Source organism: Panthera pardus, unplaced genomic scaffold (assembly GCF_024362965.1).
Source record: "Panthera pardus isolate Hobbes unplaced genomic scaffold, ASM2436296v1 HiC_scaffold_11, whole genome shotgun sequence".
NCBI lineage: Eukaryota > Metazoa > Chordata > Mammalia > Carnivora > Felidae > Panthera > Panthera pardus.
Window position 1 is genome coordinate 28,514,562 of NW_026526666.1, and position 20,957 is coordinate 28,535,518.

Here is a 20,957-nt window from a genome sequence, read left to right on the forward strand (position 1 = left end):
ATAAGTTACTATAAATTGCTTTTCAGAGATAGTTTGAGAACAGGTTTGTTCAGAATTTAGCTAGTTAAAGGATATGCCCTTATGCTGTCCTATATCTTAAAGTATTTGAGTACATGCTGTGAAAGTTGTCTCTTGTTTTTGGTTTGTTTTATTGTCATAAAACAGAAAGAAGAAGGAAAGCTTCAAGGACAGCTTAACAAGTCTGATTCTAACCAGTATATTAGGGAACTGAAAGATCAGATAGCAGAGCTGAATCATGAGGTAAGTGATCAAAATTTTGATCTTCACATATTTCTTTCTTCCTTCCTCTGTATTGTAACAACACTGTATTACTGGTTGTGACAGACTCTTTCCTGATAAATATTTTCTGTGAATCCCTGATTATAATTAAATAATAATATTTTAGAAAATTGTCTTCTTTTTACCAAAATTTGTTCTATTCCAATATTGAGGATTAATTTTCCTTAAGCCTTTTTATGGTGATCTAAAATGCTTAATTAATATTTGCATGGCAAATATTTTTTTTTAGTGTAATCTGAAAACCTTTGATAGTTTGTCTAGGTGTCAAAGTTACTTCAATTGAAGTTTTCTTTACACCTATAGAATAATTAGCGTTATTTACCGTTGTAGATAGAGGGAAGTCTTTTCACTTTTGTCTTCTTACTCCTTTCATGGTGGTATTACTGAGATTGCAAAAAAAGGATACTTGCCTAATATCAGTTAACAGATTTCTTAGTACCTAAACACTTTTTAAACTGGCACTACCTTGAATCTGTGAAATTTAACTCATGAAATTTTCAGATAGTATTATTAAGAACTCTACTAAGTAATTTAAATTAATGTGCTTTGATTAGAGAGATACTTTTTGTTAATGTGGCTTTAGGTCAATTTCCTTGTTTTTTATTATTTTCTAATGGTAACTATTTATCTAAACATGAATACAGAAGCTTGTGTCTTACCTTGAATTATTTGTACAGTAAGGTTTATTCACAGAGATAAGATTTGAATGGGTTATATAAACCTTATTTGTTAAGAAAGAAATTCATTTTGCCCACTAAATTAATTTAAACCTCAAAGGAAAAAGTTTGGACATTACTCTTTCCTGGTATTACATCCTTCAGTTAAAGTCTGAGTGTTTTGGGTAATACCTCCTGGAGGTAATCAATCTAAGTAAATTCTGAATGAAGAAACAAAACATTAACAAAGTTGATAAATCTTAGATGTGGTTTAATTTAACTTGTCCTGAAATTTGAGTGGTTATTCCAGTCATTTGCAACCATGATAGCATTTGAGGGATTCAGGATTATGAATAATCTTTACTTATTTGTTTGTGTGCTTTTTTTATAATCTGTTCTGATCTAAGCTATGTGTGAAAGAACAAGTTACAGATAAGATGTTCTAGAAAGTCTTATTGTTTTGAGAACCGTAGGAATTATTCCTTGTATTGAAAAGTTTTTCTCAAAGGAAATTTTGTCTAGAATAAAGCAATCTTCCCCTTATAATTTTGACTTAGAGTGATAAGGAACCTTTAATGTTGGTAAATTAAGAAAACTGTATATGGATTGACTGTATTTCCAAGCATAGTCTAAAAATCACCCAGCAAACATTAATTTTGCATGTCATAATCCTTACCTAAAAATGCTGTTCTCCTCATCAGGACTGGGAAAAAACTGTTCACAAGAGGTTTTACTTTAATGTCATTTTTTATGTGTGGCCTGTGAAAAATAATCTTTCATCTTACACAAACATGGAAAGAAAATCACTAGAGTAGAATTTTCTACTGTTAAAGAGCTACATTGTATAAGTTAAAAACTAGAACAGCTTGTGGCGAGATGCTAATTTTGTATACTCATACTATTCAAAGTACACAGGTCCTGGGTTTAAGCAGACCCCAGTGAGAAAACATGGTAGAGAAGAGGGTGAGTACAGTGTAGGTGGGGACCACACAAGAATGCAGAGGTGAGAGTGACTGAGCATGGGTCTGGGAGTTTAGAGGCCAGACTCTTAAGAATTAAGAATTAATGTGGGTAAATTGTGGGAAATAAGGGTAGATTAAATAGAACCAGCTTATGGTGAATCTTCAAAGCTAGAAGAGATCAAATTTCCTAGATAAAGTGAAACCATTATAGATCTTTAGTTAGAGGTTCATTTTCATTATGTTTCCTGAGCAGATTTTAATACCTTCACCTGTTTCAAAGTTTTATAATTAAGGAACGGATAAATGAAAACAAGTGTAAGTTTAAACCAAGATAATAGTTGTAAGTACATTTATTATACACATTACTATTTGTTGGACCAGCTTCTCAAGAGGGTTAAATAAGGAATCACTTTTTCATTCTAGTGATTTTTCATTCACAATGGGGGGGGGGGGGGCGCTTAACGAAAGTCAGTCTGATCTCTCCAACTTAACTTTTGCCTGTGTGCTAGAATTTGCCAGAATCTTTAGCTTTCAACATAAAAATTAACTTTCAATTATTAATATTATTGAACATGTGACTGTTGATACTTTCTTAGCTGATTTTTATACTTCTCAAAATGCTGAAGGAAATGTTGCAGATTGATCTTCCTAAAGGGATAGCAATTCTGTACTTGTTATAACAATTGTGATCACTTAACTTAGTTGGCTCTATGAAATAGTAGAGAGGATTAAGTGGGTTATTTTTTATGACTGAATATAGTGTTGATCTGTAAAAAAAAAACATTAGTAGTTACTATTTATTGAGTACTCTCTATTGGTCAAGAATTGTGTCAGACAGTTCATATTTATAATTACTACCCTTCATAATTATCCCACATGATGGTGGTATTCTCAGTTGAATTAGATTAGAAAATATGTCATCAATATTTAAAAGTCTAAAGAAACTCAATTAATGACAATATTTTAACTGTGTTGTTCCTCCCTGACACATTATTTTGCATACATCCAATAAGTGAATTCTGTAAATGACCTAGCAGCAAGAGCTCCCTTTCTCTCCTTGTTAGCATTGCAAATGGAGATTTATCTTCACTTCCTGCAGTTTACTGTGATCCATCCAAATGCCTTCTCTGACTCACAACCCCTGCAGTTTCTACCATCACTACCTAATTTATGCTTTTAGTTTTACCTACATCCCATAGAAATTTTTTAATTTGGAGACTCTTATACCCTACCAAGACCCTCAGAGAAACCACTGTGGAAATCCTTGATGCCCCAGATGTGGCAAGAGCCATGGTTAAATTCTCCCTTATCCCTACATCCTGTCCTCATACATACATAGAAAATACATACATACATACATACATACATACATACATACATAGAAAAGAACCTGGGTCCCAACTCAAGTGTGTTCCTTATTCCATCTTCCTTACCTCCTACGCTTCCATCCGTCTGTCATCACAGCTCCTACTAGGCACTAGGTTTAGAACTAAAGATTAATTAAAGATTGAAACAACGCATATCCCTCAAGGGGCTCACAGTCTAACAACAGAGATAGGTATTCAAATAAACAAATGGCAATACATAACGAAAAATATGGCATTTAGTAGTTACCATTTAATAGTCATTGTGTCAGACACTCCTAAATGTTATACTTACATTATTTCTTTTAATCTTCACAACATTCCTATGAAGTAAGTAGCATCATTATTATTCACATTTTACATGTAATAAAACTGAGGTTCTGGGGTATTAAATAACTCCCCATGGTCATATACGAATTAGTAATAGAAATAGGGTGTTAGTTCAGAGTATATGACTCTAAGCCCATTCATGCACTTAACCGCCATATGCTATAGCCTGCTTTGAAACATACAGGAATAAAATAGTAACAGCATCTGGGGTGGGTTTTGAAAAATGAAATTTATCAGGCAGATTGGGCATCAGGAACACTTAAGTCAGATATATAAACCAAAATTGTAGTTTCTAGGAAATTTGAATAAGCCATGTACTTTTGCAACATAGGTCTGTCTTCTCATAGCTACTGATCACTAAAGACACAGAATACTTTCTGAATGCCAGGAAAGGGATCTAGAAGAAGGTAGAAGATTATTCTCATTTAGTAGCCAAAGAAAATATACTCAGGACTCATTTTAGGTGTAGATATACTGAGAAGTATAATCCTATGTCTCAGTCAAATTACCAGTTGACTAGCTTCCCTGGGTCCTTTGGAGCCTTGCTACCATTTACAGTGTTTTATAGGAAAATGCATGCTAAGCAGCTGATTTGAGAATGTTTTTGAATATAGATTATATATTTTCATTTGTTCTTGATGGTGATATATTCTTGTGGATGTTCTAGGAATAGGTAAATTTATTCCAGTCTAAAGATAGTTCATTTATTTTAAAAGTTAAATGTTTTCCAGTTAAACAGCTTTGCTGAATTTTTATGATGTCATAATAGTTTTAATGTACTTTATGTCCTTAAGATCTCATGAAAGTAATTCTAGTTATATTTGTTTAGTAGGTTTTCTACATAGAGCAAGTTTTCTCTTTTTTTTTAAATGCTTATTTATTTTTGAGGGGGAGAGAGAGAGAGAGAGAGAGAGAGAGAGAGAGAGACAGACAGACAGAGCGCAGGCAGGGGAGGGGCAGAGAGAGAGGGAGACAGAGAATCTGAAGCAGGCTCCGGGCTCCTAGCTGTCCACACAGAGCCCTACTCCGAGCTCAAACTCACAAACCACCAGATGATGACCTGAGCTGAAGTTGGATGTTTAACCGACTTAGGCGCCCCCTTTCTAGTAATAGTTCGTAAACCAGGTGTAGATACTTGGGATGGTTATTTTAATCTTCACAATTATCCTGTAAAAATCATTATTCCCATTTTATAGCTGAGAGGCTAAATAACATGTCCACAGTCACATAACTAGTAAGTAGCAGAAGCTTGAATCAGGACTTTCAGTTGACTCCAATGCATTAAACTTAGAATGAAGTAGAACCAAAACAAACTATATATTTTTTTAAAAAAAGAAAAAACCTTCAAAGCATTTTTGTTGATCAATAAATATCCTGCGTTGTTCTACACATAATGAAGCGAATTTGTAAATGATGCAGAGTAGCAAACTTCAATTTTGTGAGACACAGAAAACTATAGGAGTGTAATATGGAGCCATGAATAAGACCCATGCAAAAATGCATACCACAGAATTATCAATATATTTCTTAATAAGTGGTCCTCAAACCAGGCTCTAAGGTTTTCAGCACTCAGCACCAAAAAAGGGGGAAATGTCACTTTAAACATTTCAGAGTGAATGTGTAATGAAAACAGACCAGTTGGTTAGGAGAGCCACAACTATTCCTTATGGTAAGACCAAACAACAATTTTTTCATTGTTTGTTCCTAAAGGAAACCTTCTAGTCTGATCAACTATGATAGACTAGCTATTATCCTTAACTTTCTATGATATAATGGGTTCATAATCATAAAAAATTGAACAATTTAAAGAACAGGAACTCTTTATAAACTTTTGATAGAAGTATAACATGGAGGAAAGTACCCAGGTAACAAGTTTAAGTTTTTAATTTTTATATAAATGGCTTCTTATATGTTCTTCTGTGTCTTGCTGCTTTTGTTTAAAATTGTGAAATTCAACCATTGTTATTTTTAAATGTAGCTATAGATTGTTTAGTCTCATCACTGTATAATTTTCCTTTGTATAAATATACAGTTTATCTTTTCTGTTAGTGAACATTGAATTATTTCCAATTTGATCTTTTAACATTGCTGCAGTGAAGACAGTTCATATTGTTCCACATCCTCATCGACATGTAGGACTGTTGGTCTTTATCTAATTTTAGTCATTCTTTGCCTGTGAAGAAGTTTCTCGTATGGTTGGTTTTTTTTAATGTTTTTCTTTAACGTTTATTTAGTTTTGACAGAGACAGAGCATGGATGGGGAAGGGCGGGGGGTGGGAGGGGGTGCTTCAGAATCTGAAGCAGGCTCCAGGTTCTGAGCTGTCATCACAGAGCTCAATGTGGGGCTCGAACCCATGAACCATGAGATCATGACCTGAGCCAGAGTCAGGTGCTTAACTGACTGAGCCATGCCAGGCGCCCCTCTCATTATGGTTTTAATGTGTACTTCCCTAATTACTAATAAATTGAGAAACTAATAAACTAATAAATTAATAAATTAATAAATTGAGAAACTTTCCCCCCAGCACCTAGAACAGTGTTGCCATATAGTTGGTACTTCATGAAAAAAAAAATTAATGAATAAATGATTACAACAAAAGGCTTTGCTAATAAGGTAACATACAAACTGTGATGGGAATGCTAAGAAGCTTCCTGATGTACAAAAATCAGTGAGAAGAACATTCCAGGCAGAAGAGAAAAAAATAGCAGAAAGATCTTAGAAGAAAATGTAATGGATTTTGTGAGAAATCATACTAATGTGGCTGGAGTATAGTAGAGGATGGGGGAAGAATGGTAGGAGATAAGATTAAAGAGGTAGATGAGGTAAAATCCTATATAGTGCTTTATAAGCCAGGAAAAATGTTTGTGTTTTATTCTTGGTTCAGTGGGAAGCCTCTAGATGTTTTTGTTGTTGTTGTTGTTGTTTTTGTTGTTTTAATTGTATTTGAGAGAGCGAGAGAGAGAGAGAGAAAGTGCAAGCAGAGAACGGGGCAGAGGGAGAGAGACAGAATCTCAAGCAGGCTCCATGCTCAGTGCAGAGCCCGACTTGGGGCTTGATCACATGACCATGAGATCATGACTTGAGCTGAAATCAAGAGTTGGACACTTGGGGCACCTGGGTGGCTCACTTGGTTAAGCATCTAGTTCTTGGTTTCAGCTCAGATCATGATCCTGTGATTCGTGGGTTCGAGCCCCACAATGGACTCTGTGCTGATAGCATGAGACTGCTTGCGATTCTCTCTCTCTCTCTCTCTCTCTCTCTCTCTCTCTCTCTCTCTCTCTCTCTCTCTCTCTCTCTCTCTCCCTCCCTCCCTCCCTCTCCCTCCCTCTCCCTCCCTCTCCCTCTCCCTCTCCCTCTCCCTCTCTCTCTCCCTCTCTCTCTCTCTCCCTCTTTCTGCCTCTCCTCTGCTTATGCTCTCTCTTCTCTCTCAAAAATAAATAAATTAAAAAAAAAAAAGAGTTGGACACTTAACTGACTCAGCTACCCATGCACCCCAGCCTTTGGATGTTTTTGTTTTGTTTTGTTTATTTATTTATTTTGAGAGAGAGAGTACAAGTAGGGGAAGATCAGAGAGAGAGAGAGAGAGAGGGAAAGGAGAGAATCCCAAGCAGGCTCCACAGTGACAGCACGGAGCCTGATGTGGGGCTGGAACTCATGAAGGGTGAGGTCATGACCTGAGCTGAAACCAAGAGTCCCATACTTAACCGACTGAGCCACCCATGTGCCTGCCTTTGGATGGTTTTAAGCAAAGAGTGATGTGATCTGATTTGCCCTGCCTGCTGTATGGTGAATTGATTGTAGGAGAGCAAGAATAGAAACAGGAAAATGGAGGCTGTTAAAATAGTCTAGGTAAGAGTAAAGGTAGCTTAGAAGCATGGGAGAAATAGAATTGTTAGCAACATGAATATATTAGAGATATATTTTAGAGATTGAGAATTTGCTGATGGGTTATAGGAGGGACATAAGGTAAAATAGTGACTCCAGAGATTTTTGGCTTGCCAATTGGATGATTGGTGCCATTTACTTAGGTTGGGAAGGGTAGAAGATCAAGAACTCTGTTTTGTTTATATTAAGGTTGAGATTCCTGTTAAACATGAACATGAAAATAGTGAAGTGGGCTACGGATATGTGAATATGAGGTTCTAAAAAGAGGTTAGGGCTAAAAATAGGTAGTCATTGGAATGTTAATATTATTCATAGACAAAGAGAAGGGGGTCCAGGAGCAAGTTCATGGCACTCTTGACCTTTAAGATCAAGAGAGCCAGCAAAGGAGATCAAAACTACTGGTCAGTTGGGAGGGAAACTGGCAGCTGTGGATATAGAAGCCCCAGAAAGGAGACTTTTAAGAAGGGAACATTTCAACATAGTTATTTTAATTAGATTTTAAACTTCCCTGGTCCTCTTGAAGAATGAATTTATTAAGAAAGATTTCTTCAGCATTTTTTTTTGTCATTTATCAGAGAATGATGGATGATTTATGAAAGAAGTTGACAGGAGGAATTGTCTGTCACTGAACAATTACTGAGCACCCCCCCGCCCCCCGCCACTTCCTGAAGAACTTAGAGAAATGTAAGCTATTTTAGGATAAACCTGGCCAAAAAATAAAACACGATTATAGGATGCTGTAAATAATATACAACCCAGGTAGGTGAAACCAACTTTCATTTTAAGGATAGCCTTTGTGCTGGTTCCCAGTACACAGGTCTTCTGCCATCTTCCTGTCTTCTTTGTTGAGGAGGCTGTTTAAGTTATCATATGTTACAAGAATCTTCTTTTGTTTCTACTAGCCAAGTACAAAATTAGAAGTTTGAGGGGCGCCTGGGTGGCGCAGTCGGTTAAGCGTCCGACTTCAGCCAGGTCATGATCTCGCGGTCCGTGAGTTCGAGACCCGCGTCGGGCTCTGGGCTGATGGCTCGGAGCCTGGAGCCTGTTTCCGATTCTGTGTCTCCCTCTCTCTCTGCCCCTCCCCGTTCATGCTCTGTCTCTCTCTGTCCCAAAAATAAATAAAAAACGTTGAAAAAAAAAAATTAAAAAAAAAAAAAAAAGTTTGAGTTAACAAATGGAAATCTAAACAAAGCCCATTCTGAAGTTTGGCTTAGAAAATGTTTTTACATAGAGGCCCCTGGATGCCTCAGTTGCTTAAGCATCTGATTCTTGATTTCAGGGTCATGATTTGAGCCCCACACTGAGCTCCGCACTGGGCGTGGAGCCTGCTTAAGATTCTCTCCCTCTCCCTCTCCCTCTGCCCCTACCCTTGCACGTGCGCTCTCCTGCACACTGTCTGTCTCTCTCTTTCTCTCTCTCTCTCAAAGAAAAAAATGTTTATATGTGAGTACTCCTTTTTAAATTTTAATAACTGTTGATATATGCTTGAGCTATAGATTTAGTTAAATATCTACCAAAAAGCATTTTAATGTCCTGACCATTATTAATATGTTTAATATTGATACTCATTTGTTATTAACTAGAATTTTTTCCAGTGAGGAGCTTTCAGAATCAAATGACAGACTGCCCTTTTGTAACTGTTCGAATCTTTTTTCCTTGCTCTATATTCTTCAGTTTAAAAGTCATTTAGTATATGTGCAAAGCAAGCACCAATTTAAAAGTAGTTAATAAAATCACCTGGACTTGACTTTTTTTTTAAAGACTCTTGGAGACTCATTCAACATTGATCTTCATCTAGGCTTTAAAACAAGAATATTAAAGGTAGAAAAGAGGTTAGTAATTTGGCTCTGTAGTTACTGGCAGCTGTTTTTTTCCTCTTTATTTCAAACTGAAATATCGTTTTTGTTTTTTTTAACCATGTGCTTATTCTGTATTGACTGTTTCTACCAGTATTTATTGCCTTTTAAATCTTGCAAAACTCAGTATTTTACCTAGTTTACAGAGGATAACCTAAAATAGAGTTGACATTTTTACAAATTGCTATGATAACAACAGTGTACTGGTAGAGGCAGAAATAAGGAACAAAAACAATGTTTTCTTTTGTATTGATGTCTGTTGAATCTTAATTTTAAAATTATTGTTTAAGAAAAATTTCAATACATGGAGTTATAAGCTTTTATGTATGTTGTTACAGTAAAAAGTGCCATGTTTCTGATGTGGCAACTTCTTAATAAAAGAACATATTCCCTTAAATTTGTTCTTTCTCTAGTTAGAGCAATGTAAAGTATCACGCAGGAGCTCACATAAGCCTCACTGTAGGTAAATTGTTTTTCTTTGCTGCCAAAAGATCTCATGTAGATGTATGATCGTATTTGTGCTCTTATGAAAATTGCTTTAATACTCTTGAATTAAATGTTTAGCACTGTTAAACTGTCCCCATTTATAGATAAAAAAATTCATTCTTAATGACTTCTTTACATTAATGTTATTACTCCTATTCCTCTTATATGTTCCATTAACTCTTGGGTAATTAGTTTATCTTATTTGAAGTCATAAGATAAAAAAATTATACCATACTTTATGTCTGCAATAATATCACTGTGTGGAAGACTTAAAGCTGAGATTTCTGACTGATAGTATTTATAAGCCAGGCATGTTCTTAAAGTTAATCTAGTTTTTCACTTGATAAATGAGGAAGCTGGGGCATAAGAGTTAAGGGACTTACCCAAAGTTACACAGCTAGTAATGGAAGAGACGGAACTACTGCCCAGGCATTCTGACTTCTGTTCTGCTACATCCCACTGCCCTACCACAATCCTCCCGACCCATTTACTTGTCACATGTTAGATATAGTAGTTCCATAAGTGTTTAATTAAATTAAAATGAATTACTTCTCACAGATGGGAACCTACTGTCTAGTTAGTAGGACTCTACTGTCACCTAGTATTTTCTTCCAGCATCAGATTCTGGACTTCTCTTCCATCTGAAACTGGGGAATTGGTCTGACTTAACCCTTCTATTTTGCTTCAGTTTCCAGTGGGTGCTAATAAAATCTTAGCTTTTAAATATTAGATGATTTTCTGAAAATAGAAGCAACTGAGATTTTGTAGCCAAATTTGACATTCCCAGAAACAGAGAAATAGATAAAGATAGTTAACCTAATTTCATATATGCCTATCACTTATGAAATACAAGCTTACCCACGGACATATATTAGCTCAGCTATTCAATACATCCTTTTGCAAGAGTTTGTTTAACTTGTGACCAAACTTCCAGCAATTGTTTCTGCATTAAATTTTTAAAATCTCCAAGGCTATAATCTTTCCATTCATTCTTTGCCTCCAAAAAGAATATGTAACACATAGAAAATCTATAATAACCCCATATAGGACACCTTACTTTTGATTCAAGACTTTTAGACCATTTTCCAGTTTTGTGCTCTATTCATAGGACAGTATTCTACCCAATTACATGCCTCTGTGTATCCTGTTCCTACTATAGGTAAAACAAGATGTTTAAATTTGCTAATGAAAATGTGTATTTCTGATTATGATAATTTCATTAAAGAATGGGAGTTGAATCATGAGAACATGACAAAAAAGATAGGTCTGGTAGAAGAGAGTAATAAAGAGAGATAATGAAATCACTTAAAAAAGGAAAATTAAAAACAAAAAACAGGGTAAGAAAAGGAATTAGACCCTAGTGAGGATGAGATACCCAGGAAAGAAGACCCTTAGGAGTATCAACTAATGTAGGATACGACTCAAAAAGAGTTAAGAGATTTCTAGGATGACATCTGGTGAGCAGTCAATGTAGAGAATATAGACTCAGTCAGAAATGAGGGATTTGAATCCAGTACTCAGAATTAAAGAATCAAGTAAATAACCTCAAGAGATAATGTCTCGCTGGCCAAGGGACAGAACCAGTTGGAATTGTAAAGTCAGACTTGGATATGAAGCTGTGTCAGATGGGATATTTTTCTGATATTGTGCCAGATGCTATGCAAAGTACAGTGTAGTCTTATTCTCAAGGAATTTACAATCTAATGGGAGAAAGTGGAAAGTTAATTTAACAAAGACTGTATGGTTGGTACAAACAGTGAGTACTAAATAGTTCAGAAATGGGAGATAACATAGCACATAATTTTGTTTGTTTTAATTAATGGTTGTTGTACTATCCTTGATGCTTACCGGCAAGCCAAACTGCAAGTTCCTTGCAGAGATTGTGTCTTATTCAGCCTTATATTTCTTAGAGCCTTTGAAGAATCCTAACACTGTACTATGAACTCGTGGATTCAGTCAATTCTCTTGGTGTTCAAGTTGTCCTGAATTTGATGAGTGGAAACTCTTTCAAGTATTTTTTTTTTTTTTTTTAAATAACCAGTATCTTTTTTTTCTACAACTCCATTAGACTTTGAACAATTCTGTGTTTTCTGGCACTAAGTGGCAAGTTTTTACATAGTACTTTACATTAATTGAGAACAGCTAAATTTTCAAATGCATAATAGTGAGACAATGCCTATTAGTAGTAATCTGTAAATTGCTTAATTAATGGTTCCAACAGTTAAATTGGAAATGTAAGTCATAAGAAACCACTTGAGGGAAACTGGATGTGAAATACATACCAGTTGGGTTATAAGAAGTAAAAGCAGATGAAAATAAGCATGTTTAAAGAATTGGAACTAACTATAAAGCCTATAGTGGCAGGTTTTATAGTTGCTTATAGCAGTTCTTAAATAGATTTAATCCAATAAGGGTACAAGAGATTGATTCTGTTAGCATTCCCATGAAAACACCATCGAATAGCATATTCTTAGATCTTAGATATGAGGAAAGTAGGATATAAATGCTTAAAACTATTTCAGTAACATATGTAGTACCAATACGATGTTAGCATGACTACTGTATTAAACGTATTTGTTGACATTTAGAGTGGAGCTAATAGGATGTGCTTAAACATTTCTTTCAGCCTGACTTGGGCAACCAAATGAGCTAGATTTTAAAGTCCAGTGAACTTACTCAAGTACTCAGGTTTCAAGATTTGAGTATTTATTTAAAAATGTTTTCATTTATTCAGAAGCTGGTTATCCCTACTCTTCATCTAACTCTTTCTCCTTTCATTGTCATGCCAGTATTTCTAAACACATCCATAAGATGGAGAAGAGGGGAAAAACTATAGATATATGTGCAGTTTATCAGGTTCTTAATAGCAGTTCTAGATTTTTTTTTTAATTTATTGTCAGATTAGCTAACATACAGTGTATACAGTGTACTCTTGGGTTTGGGAGGTAGATTCCCATGATTCATCACTTATATACAACACCCAGTGCACATCCCAACAGGTGCCCTCAATGCCCGTGACCCATTTCCCCTTCCCCACTCCCCAGTCAACCCTCAGTTTGTTCTCCTCATTTGAGTCTCTTATGGTTTGCTTCCCTGTGTGTTTGAAACTACTTTTTCCCCTTACCTTCCCCCATGGTCCTCCGTTAAGTTTTCTCAAGTTTCATATGAGTGAAAACTTACGATATTTGTATTTCTCCGGTTGGCTTATTTTACTTAGCATAATACCCTCCAGTTCCATCCATGTTGTTGCAAATGGCAGGATTTTGTTCTTTTTCATTTTGTTTTTTAGGTTTAGAAGTTTAGTTTTTGTTTCTGAATTTCGTGTCTTTATTCTCCAAAAAGAACTTACTGCAGGTGGTTGGGAACCATCATTTATAGAGCAGTGGACTTATCCAGGAGACCTGGATTCTAGACCTACTTCTGCTGATTAACTGTGTGACCTTAGGATTCCAATATACTTCATATATTTATTCAGTCGGTAAGCATTTGAGCATCATTTAGCTCCCAGGTATGCCTCAGACCTTGGCTCAGTTACTGCATCCTTAAGCAGTCATGCTAAATAATCTTTAAAGTGCTTTCCATCCCAGTCCTTTGCTAGGTGTATAAAAGTCAAAGTCCCAATTGTTAAGGAATTCAGACTGGTAGGGAGAACAGTCAATATGGGCAGTGCTGCATTAGAACCACATGGTGCCATGGCCTACAAATGTGTCCTAAAATCTCTGGGCATGGGACTGCCTAAAGTTTGAAAGGGGAGGAGAAAATAGCCAGGAAAAGGAGAATAAAAGAGTGTTTAGGCAGAGGCCATCATATTGAAAGGTCTGGAGGCAAATAAAGAGCTCAGGAAAGAGAGAAGAAGCGGCTGTAAAAGCAGAGAAGGGACGCCTGGGTGGCTCAGTCACTTAAGCATCCAACTTGATTTCAGCTCATCATGATTTCCTGGTTGGTGAGTTCAAGCCCTGCATCAGGCTCCTCACTGACAGGGCAGAGCCTGCTTTGGATTCTGTCTCTATGCCCCTTCCCTGCTCTCTCTCTGTCTCTCTAAATAAATAAATAAATAAATAAGTAAGTAAGTAAGTAAGTAAATAAATAAATAAATAAATAGTAGCAGGAAAATCAGTAGGGAGGGATGCTTCTGAAACTGGAGAGAGAGCCTGATCAGTTTGTTTTTAGTGTATGATTCTGAAAATAGCATTCAGAGAGATTGATCCAATGGCTAAGGGTAAAGCTTTCTTAATCAAATAAGAGGAAATCCACAGAATAGAATCTTCTTCCTTGATTATGTTTTGGATTATATTCTTTTTAAGATGTTGGTCCAAATGATGCATTTGAGAACCAATTTGAATTTTTTCAGTTTAATTTACATATTTTCTTCCTGTTATCACTACCCAATACTTCATACTTGGTTTTTAGTGCTGTATATTCTTAAATGTAACAGTCCAGTTTCTTCAGCTATGCCAAGATTTTGAAATATAGCCAATCATTTTGAAACCTTATTTTCTTTGCATCAAGTAATTCAGTTTTAAAATGCTAGTTTTTAGAGGTACCTGGGTGGCTCATTTGGTTAAACATCCAACTCTTGATATCAGCTCAGGTTGTGCTCTCTCATGAGATCCAGCCCTGCATCGGGTTCTCTGCTGAACATAGAACCTGCTTGGGATTCTGTCTCCCTCTCTCTCTCTGCCTCTCCCCTGCTGTGCTCTCTCTCAAAATAAATAAATAAACATTAAAAAAAAACATAAATAAAATGTTAGTTTTTAAAAGAAACAATAACTTAAGTATTGGCAGTTTTTCAAACTAGTAACATTTATAAATGTGTTCTTCAAACTTACTAAGTGTCAACTAAAGGAGAATTGATAAAAGATGAAGAGCTAGCTCCCTCAGATTTACAAAAACTAAAAATTTTAAATTGTGGTTGGAAGTCTTTGGTGCAGTAAATCATGTGCTTTTCATGGACCCTATCTCACAGATGCAGTTGGATTTGAGATAATCAGATTTTCACTCCCCATGAACTGGACAACTAAAAACATCATACAAATAATATGTGTCAGAGACTTAGTGCTACTTTGCTGCCTGTCTGATTTAAGTTGTTGTGGTCAGTCTGAGGAACCTGTGATATGATAAGATAGCATTCATGAGGTCATGTGGTTTGCAAGTGCCCAATCTTAACTAAGCAGTCTATGAGTACCTCAGAATGAGGAAGAAGCATACTAACCTTTCCTGTTTGGCTTTTAAAATAGTGTAGGTCTGTGGCTATATATATTTATCATGTATTTTTAAAATTATTTTTCCATCAGGAGTTAATTTTAATTTCCTGGCAAAAAGTGAATGCTACAAATACATTTATCTTTTACTTAATACTTCTGTCTAAAGCATTAAATTTTTTACTGCAAATATTTTCATCTATTAAAATGAAGCTGGGGTGCCTGGGTGGCTCAGTTGGTTAAGCATCTAACTCTTGATTTCAGCTCAGGTCATGATCTCACAGTTCATGACTTTGAGCCCTGCTTTGGGCTCTGCTCAGGCTGTGCAGAACCTACTTGGGATTCTCTCTCTCCCTCTCTTTCTGCCTCTCCCCCATGCACACATAATCTATCTCTCTCTCAAAATAAATAAACTTAAAAAAAATTATTTTCAATGTGGCAATATCTCCATTGGAAACACGCCCATAAAATGACTATCTGATTTTTATATATGTGTGTGTGTGTGTGTGTGTGTGTGTGTGTGTGTGTGTGTGTGTGTGTATGTATGTATAAACAGATTTATTTGAGCTATAATTCACATACAGTTATGGTTCATCCATTTAAAGTGTACAACTCAGTGGCTTTTAGTATATTTACAGAGTTGTGAAGCTATTGGCACAATGTTAGAACATTTTTTATCACTCCCGAAAGTAATACCATTCCCATTGGTAGTCATTCTTCATTTCCCCCAAGCTCCCTTCCTGCAACCCTAGGCAACCACTAATCTACTTTCTATCTCTGTAGATTTCCCTATTCTGGATATTTCATTTAAATGGAATTATACAGGGGCGCCTGGGTGGCTCAGTCGGTAAGCGTCTGACTTCAGCTCAGGTCGTGATCTCACAGTTCATAAGTTCAAGCCTCGCATCGGGCTCTGTGCTGACAGCTCAGAGCCTGGAGCCTGCTTCAGATTCTGTGTCTCCCTCTCTCTCTGTTCCTCCCCCACTCACACTCTGTCTCTCTCTCAAAAATAAATAAACATTAAAAAAATTTTTTTAATGGAATTATACAATATGTGGTCATCTGTGACTGTTTTCTTAGCATAATGTTTTCAAGGTCCATTCATGTTGTAGCATGTATCAGTACTTCATTCCTTTTTATTGCCTAATAATATTCTATCAAATGGATATACCACATTCTGTTTATCCATTTATTGTGTGATGGATATTTGGGTTGTTTTCACTTTTTGGCTGTTATAAATAATGCTGATGTGAACATTCATATACAAAGTTCATTGTGACCATATGTTTTCATTTGTCTTGAGTATTACTTACTAATAGAATCACTGTGGTTTAACGATTTCAAGAACTGCCATAGTGTTTTCCAAAGCAGCTGTACCATTTTATATTTCCACCAGCTGTGTATGAGGGTTCCAGTTTCTCCACATCCTTGCCAATGTTTGATATTATTTCCCTTTTTTGTTTATAGCCATCCCAGTAAATATGAATGTCCTCTCATTTTGGTTTTGTTTTGTATTTTCCTGGTGGCTAATGATATTGGGCATCTTGTCATTTGCTTATTGCCCATCTGTAACTTCTTTAGAGAAATATTTACCCAGACCCTGTGCCCATTTTATAATTGGGTTGTCTTTTTATAATTGAGTTGTAAGAATTCTTTATATATTTTAGATACAAGTCCCTTATCAGATAAATGATTTAAAATTTGGGTAAGTGATTAGATAGATAGACTGATAAAACCTATGATTTAGCTTTAGAGAAGAATGATTGCTCTTAACTGTTCAGTCCAGATAGAAAAGAAATACTTCATTTTCATGAGGATGTTTTGCTAAATATTTGAATTTTTTTAGTACTTCAGCTGAAGGTTAAATCAAATGAAATGTATGTGGTACTTTGATGTAGCTTTAAAAGTTCAGAGTGAAACAAGTGTGAAGTGATTTATTTCCTGTAATTGGTCATAAATTTACATAGAAGTTCATATATTCCTAACCTCATCACCATTGACATTAGAGTACCTTCTAAATAATGTTAATGGTTTCAGTTTTATCAAGATGTGTCAGCTGCCAGGAAGAGGGCAATGCAGTTTCATTTTGTTTGCCATAGTATACTGGATAAATCTAAGTATACAGTATAGAGAGACTAAGCGTTCTTTGTAAATGACCTGTTTCTTCTCCCTCTCTCCTTCTCTGGTAACAAATGCAGAATATAATTTTCTTCAGTGCCAAACTTTGCTTTCCACCTTTTTCACTTATTATTGTGGGTCCATTTTTTTTCTTTGCTTCTGAAAGAATGAGTTTTAACTATTGCATTTTATATATTTAACACAGACTCTATGTTTTTTTTTTTTAACTTTAAGTGTTTTATCTGGTATTTAAAAGTAATTTACTTAGCATAAAGCCAAAACAATTTTCAGCATTGTCTGTTTTGTATTATTTCAATACAACTCTTGAATTTTAAACTTAATCTACTTTTAAGTACTGTGGGTCTGAATTTTTCCTCTTGCCTATGTAGTGCAATGATCAAAAAGTCATGACCTCCAATTGATCACTTTTATTGGTTTCCTGTTCTGATTCACTGGAAATCTTTTGGTTTGTGTGCTTATGGCTAGTTTTAATCTTTGTCATATGTACAATTCATTTTTGAAAGAAGCTGATAATTGAGAATTAATTTAGCACATCATTTCCCTTTTACATTTTGAAAACTTAAACTATTAAAATATTATATAAGGATTTCAACAAAATTACTGATTAAACTTTGGACTAAAAAAGTAAAGCCTCTAGAACTTAGAAATAGAAATCTTTGTGATTATTGAACTTTATGTCCATCTTCTCATATAAAGAATAATTTATAGTTATTTAAAATTTTATATCTTATACATCACTTGCAGAAATGTTATATTAACTGTAACAGCAATAGCTCAATATTTTACAAAGATTGATTATATAAACCCAAATGTACAAATAGGAGCTTTTATAATCTGATATGACTCAGTCTTGGAAACTTACTGCATCTGTTTTGCAGTTCACTTGGTATCACATGACTCACTTAAATGGTTTAAACCCTGTCTAGTAGTGATCAAAGTTCATTTGGTTAGGGGTTTTTTTTGGTGTGTGGATGACTTTTTTCCACTTTGTTGTGGACTGATTGTCTTTCAGAACACTCAGTACAGCCTTTCTTATTCTTTTGAATCTCAAAAAGTGGTAGTTGTCTGTACAATTCAGCCTCCAGTCACACATGGGGGAAAGTTTTTTTGACCTGAAATAATATGCATGGAAGCACTTTTAACTGTAAAACCTCATATAAATATAAGGGTTTATTATTAATTCTCTTACTCCTACACATTAAAATTGAGAAAGGATAAACTATAGTGTCTCTTTAAAATCAACTGTAAAAATCAACCCAAACTTTTAAAAGCTACCAGTGTAATTACTGAAAGCAAGCAAACACACAAAGAACATGTGTCCTCTGTCCACATGGACACTAACCCAGGTGATCAGATTTCTCACCACAGATTTCTCTATTATTTATTAGGAAGTTATATTTAAAGGCTACAGATCTCTAAAGCAATGACACTTCTCTGTTTTACAAAAGAAACTTCTATCTTAACCTGTGAAAGTTTAGCTAATGAAGTAGACTAATGAGAAATTCTTTTAATACTTGTGTTTCCTTAATGATTATTGAAGTCCTTTGGGCCTTCAGGGTATTCATTCCTGCAGGTTCTTCTCTTGGCTTTCAAATTTTACTGAGAGTCTTTATGTGAAATAGCTATAGTAGTTCTTAATATTCTTTTTTAGTGTTTGAATTTTTACGATCATGCAGTTAGAAACTCTGCTGTTTCCTGTCAAAACCTACATTCATCAGACTATGAACATGACAGTTTCCTGTTTTCTTATTAGCTATACAGCATCTTATGCTGTATTCTTCATAAGTTGTATAATATCTTACCACTTTCTTTTTCTAATTGCTATATACTTTCTTTGGGTCAGCATTGTTGAATACATGCAGAGAAATCTTAAAATTCTATCTCTTTGAAGCTAGTGAGAGGTTAAGGTTTTGTTAGCTTTTTAAGTTGTAATGAGTATGTCATAATGTCTTAAGTATTATTTAAATGAATTCTACATGTTTTTATTTTTTTACTCTGTCTCTTCATGCATAACATGATGAAGCAGTCCATATCAGGTAAGAAACAGTACATTATTGGGGTCTTTGTATATTGACACACCCCTCGGTCTGCTTATTAATATTCTTATTCACAAAGGATGGGATGAATAATTAATATGTAAGAACTTTCTCAAGAATCCAGCCATCTTTTTAGTGTAGTTCATTTATATTTCTTATGTGCCCACTCTTGTCAAGTCAGAATGCTGAGTTCTCGAATACAAAAATGATTAGGAAACCGTTTCCATCATCAAAGGCTAACAGAAGAGGTAGAATATATGTACAGCAACCTTTTGTTTCATATTTTTCCGGACACTGCTAATTTTAAACACTTAATTGTAACTTGGAAAAAACTTAATATGTAAATAATACACTCAAATATATATACCTGTTGCATCAAATATGTTATAAAAATGGTAATATTTTAAACTATTAATATCAAAATAATACCGCAAAACAAAAAAGAAATACTTTTAAATGTAAAGGAAACAGTTTTTATTTTTTTGTTTTTTGTCATTGGGTTATTTGGAGGTTTTGTTATGGTGAGTATAACTGCTTATCAAAATGGTCAGCTACATGGGCACCTGGGTGGTTTCAGTTTGCATTTCCTGATGAATAGTGATGTTGTGCACCTTTTCATGTATTTGTTGGCCATTTGGCTATCTTTTGTGTGAATTGGCTAGTCAGAACTTTTGCCTGTTTTTTCAGATTGTCTTTTTATGATTATTATTAACATGGGAATTAGTTACGTATCCTACATAAAGCTTTTTAGTGATAAATATGGCTAGTATTAATCCCATTCTATTCTTGACATCTTACTCTCTTGAAGGTGTCCTTGATGAAGAGAAGTTCTTCATTTTAATAAGGCTTGACTTATTTTTTCTGTCTGTATGCTTAGTGCAGCCTGTGGCCTATCTAGGAAATCTTTTCTTGCCCCAAAGTCATGAAGCCATTCACCTGTATTATCTACCACAAATATTGTTTTGTTTTGCTTTGCTTTTAATTTGGGTATAGTTGACACACAATGTTACATTAGTTTCAGGTGTACAGCATGGTGATTCATCTTCTGTTTGCATTATGCTGTGCTCACCACATGATGACCTTATGCTTAGAATACAACTGAACTATTAAAAAAAAATAAAATATAGAATACAACCAAACAAATAATTGAAACTAAGAAATTTAGTATTTACCATGGAAAATACTTTGTTCCCCCAAAGATTTTGAGGCAGTTTGCATGAATATACATAATACAGAAATAACTGGATATTAGGTTAATCAAACCAAATTAAATTGCTGATACTTGACTTTCATTTACAAAAATGGCAGTATCGGATGCTTCACTCTGATAGTTAAAAAAAAATAGTTCTAAGGCAAAATCTAGTAAAATCAGCATTCCTGTTAGTACACAGAAATGCATATGGTATCAATGTGAGCCACATATTTGGTAGCTAGTACAAAGCAGGGAACATAACGTACTGAAGATTCATGGTTTTAGTAAGACAAAACCAAACCAATTCTTCTCTTCCTCTTTCTTAACTTTGAAATAAATTTCTTTTACTGGTCTGCCATTGGGGTAGAAAAATGAACTGAATAGGAAGGTGTTAGGCTAATGGCCTAACATCTAAGTAAGAGCAATTGTATAATGGACTAAAGCAGTGGAGTTCAAATACATAATTAGTGATTGGTGAGATCCCAAAATAGAATTCAGAAATACTAGTGACAATTATATGCCTTTCTAGCAGTCTTCCATAGATATTAT

The 20,957-nt window shown here is 35.0% G+C and overlaps 1 protein-coding gene across 10 annotated transcripts in view; it reads left to right on the forward strand.

Moving 5' to 3' along the window:
• The window catches only part of EVI5 (ecotropic viral integration site 5), a 241,354-nt gene that overhangs the window by 206,984 nt on the left and 13,413 nt on the right, over positions 1-20,957 (forward strand). For all 10 annotated transcript variants that reach the window (XM_019437920.2, XM_019437919.2, XM_019437921.2 and 7 more), the window contains one exon: positions 166-261. In XM_019437920.2, the coding sequence (XP_019293465.1) occupies positions 166-261 (96 nt within the window). The remainder of the gene's footprint in view (positions 1-165; positions 262-20,957) is intronic.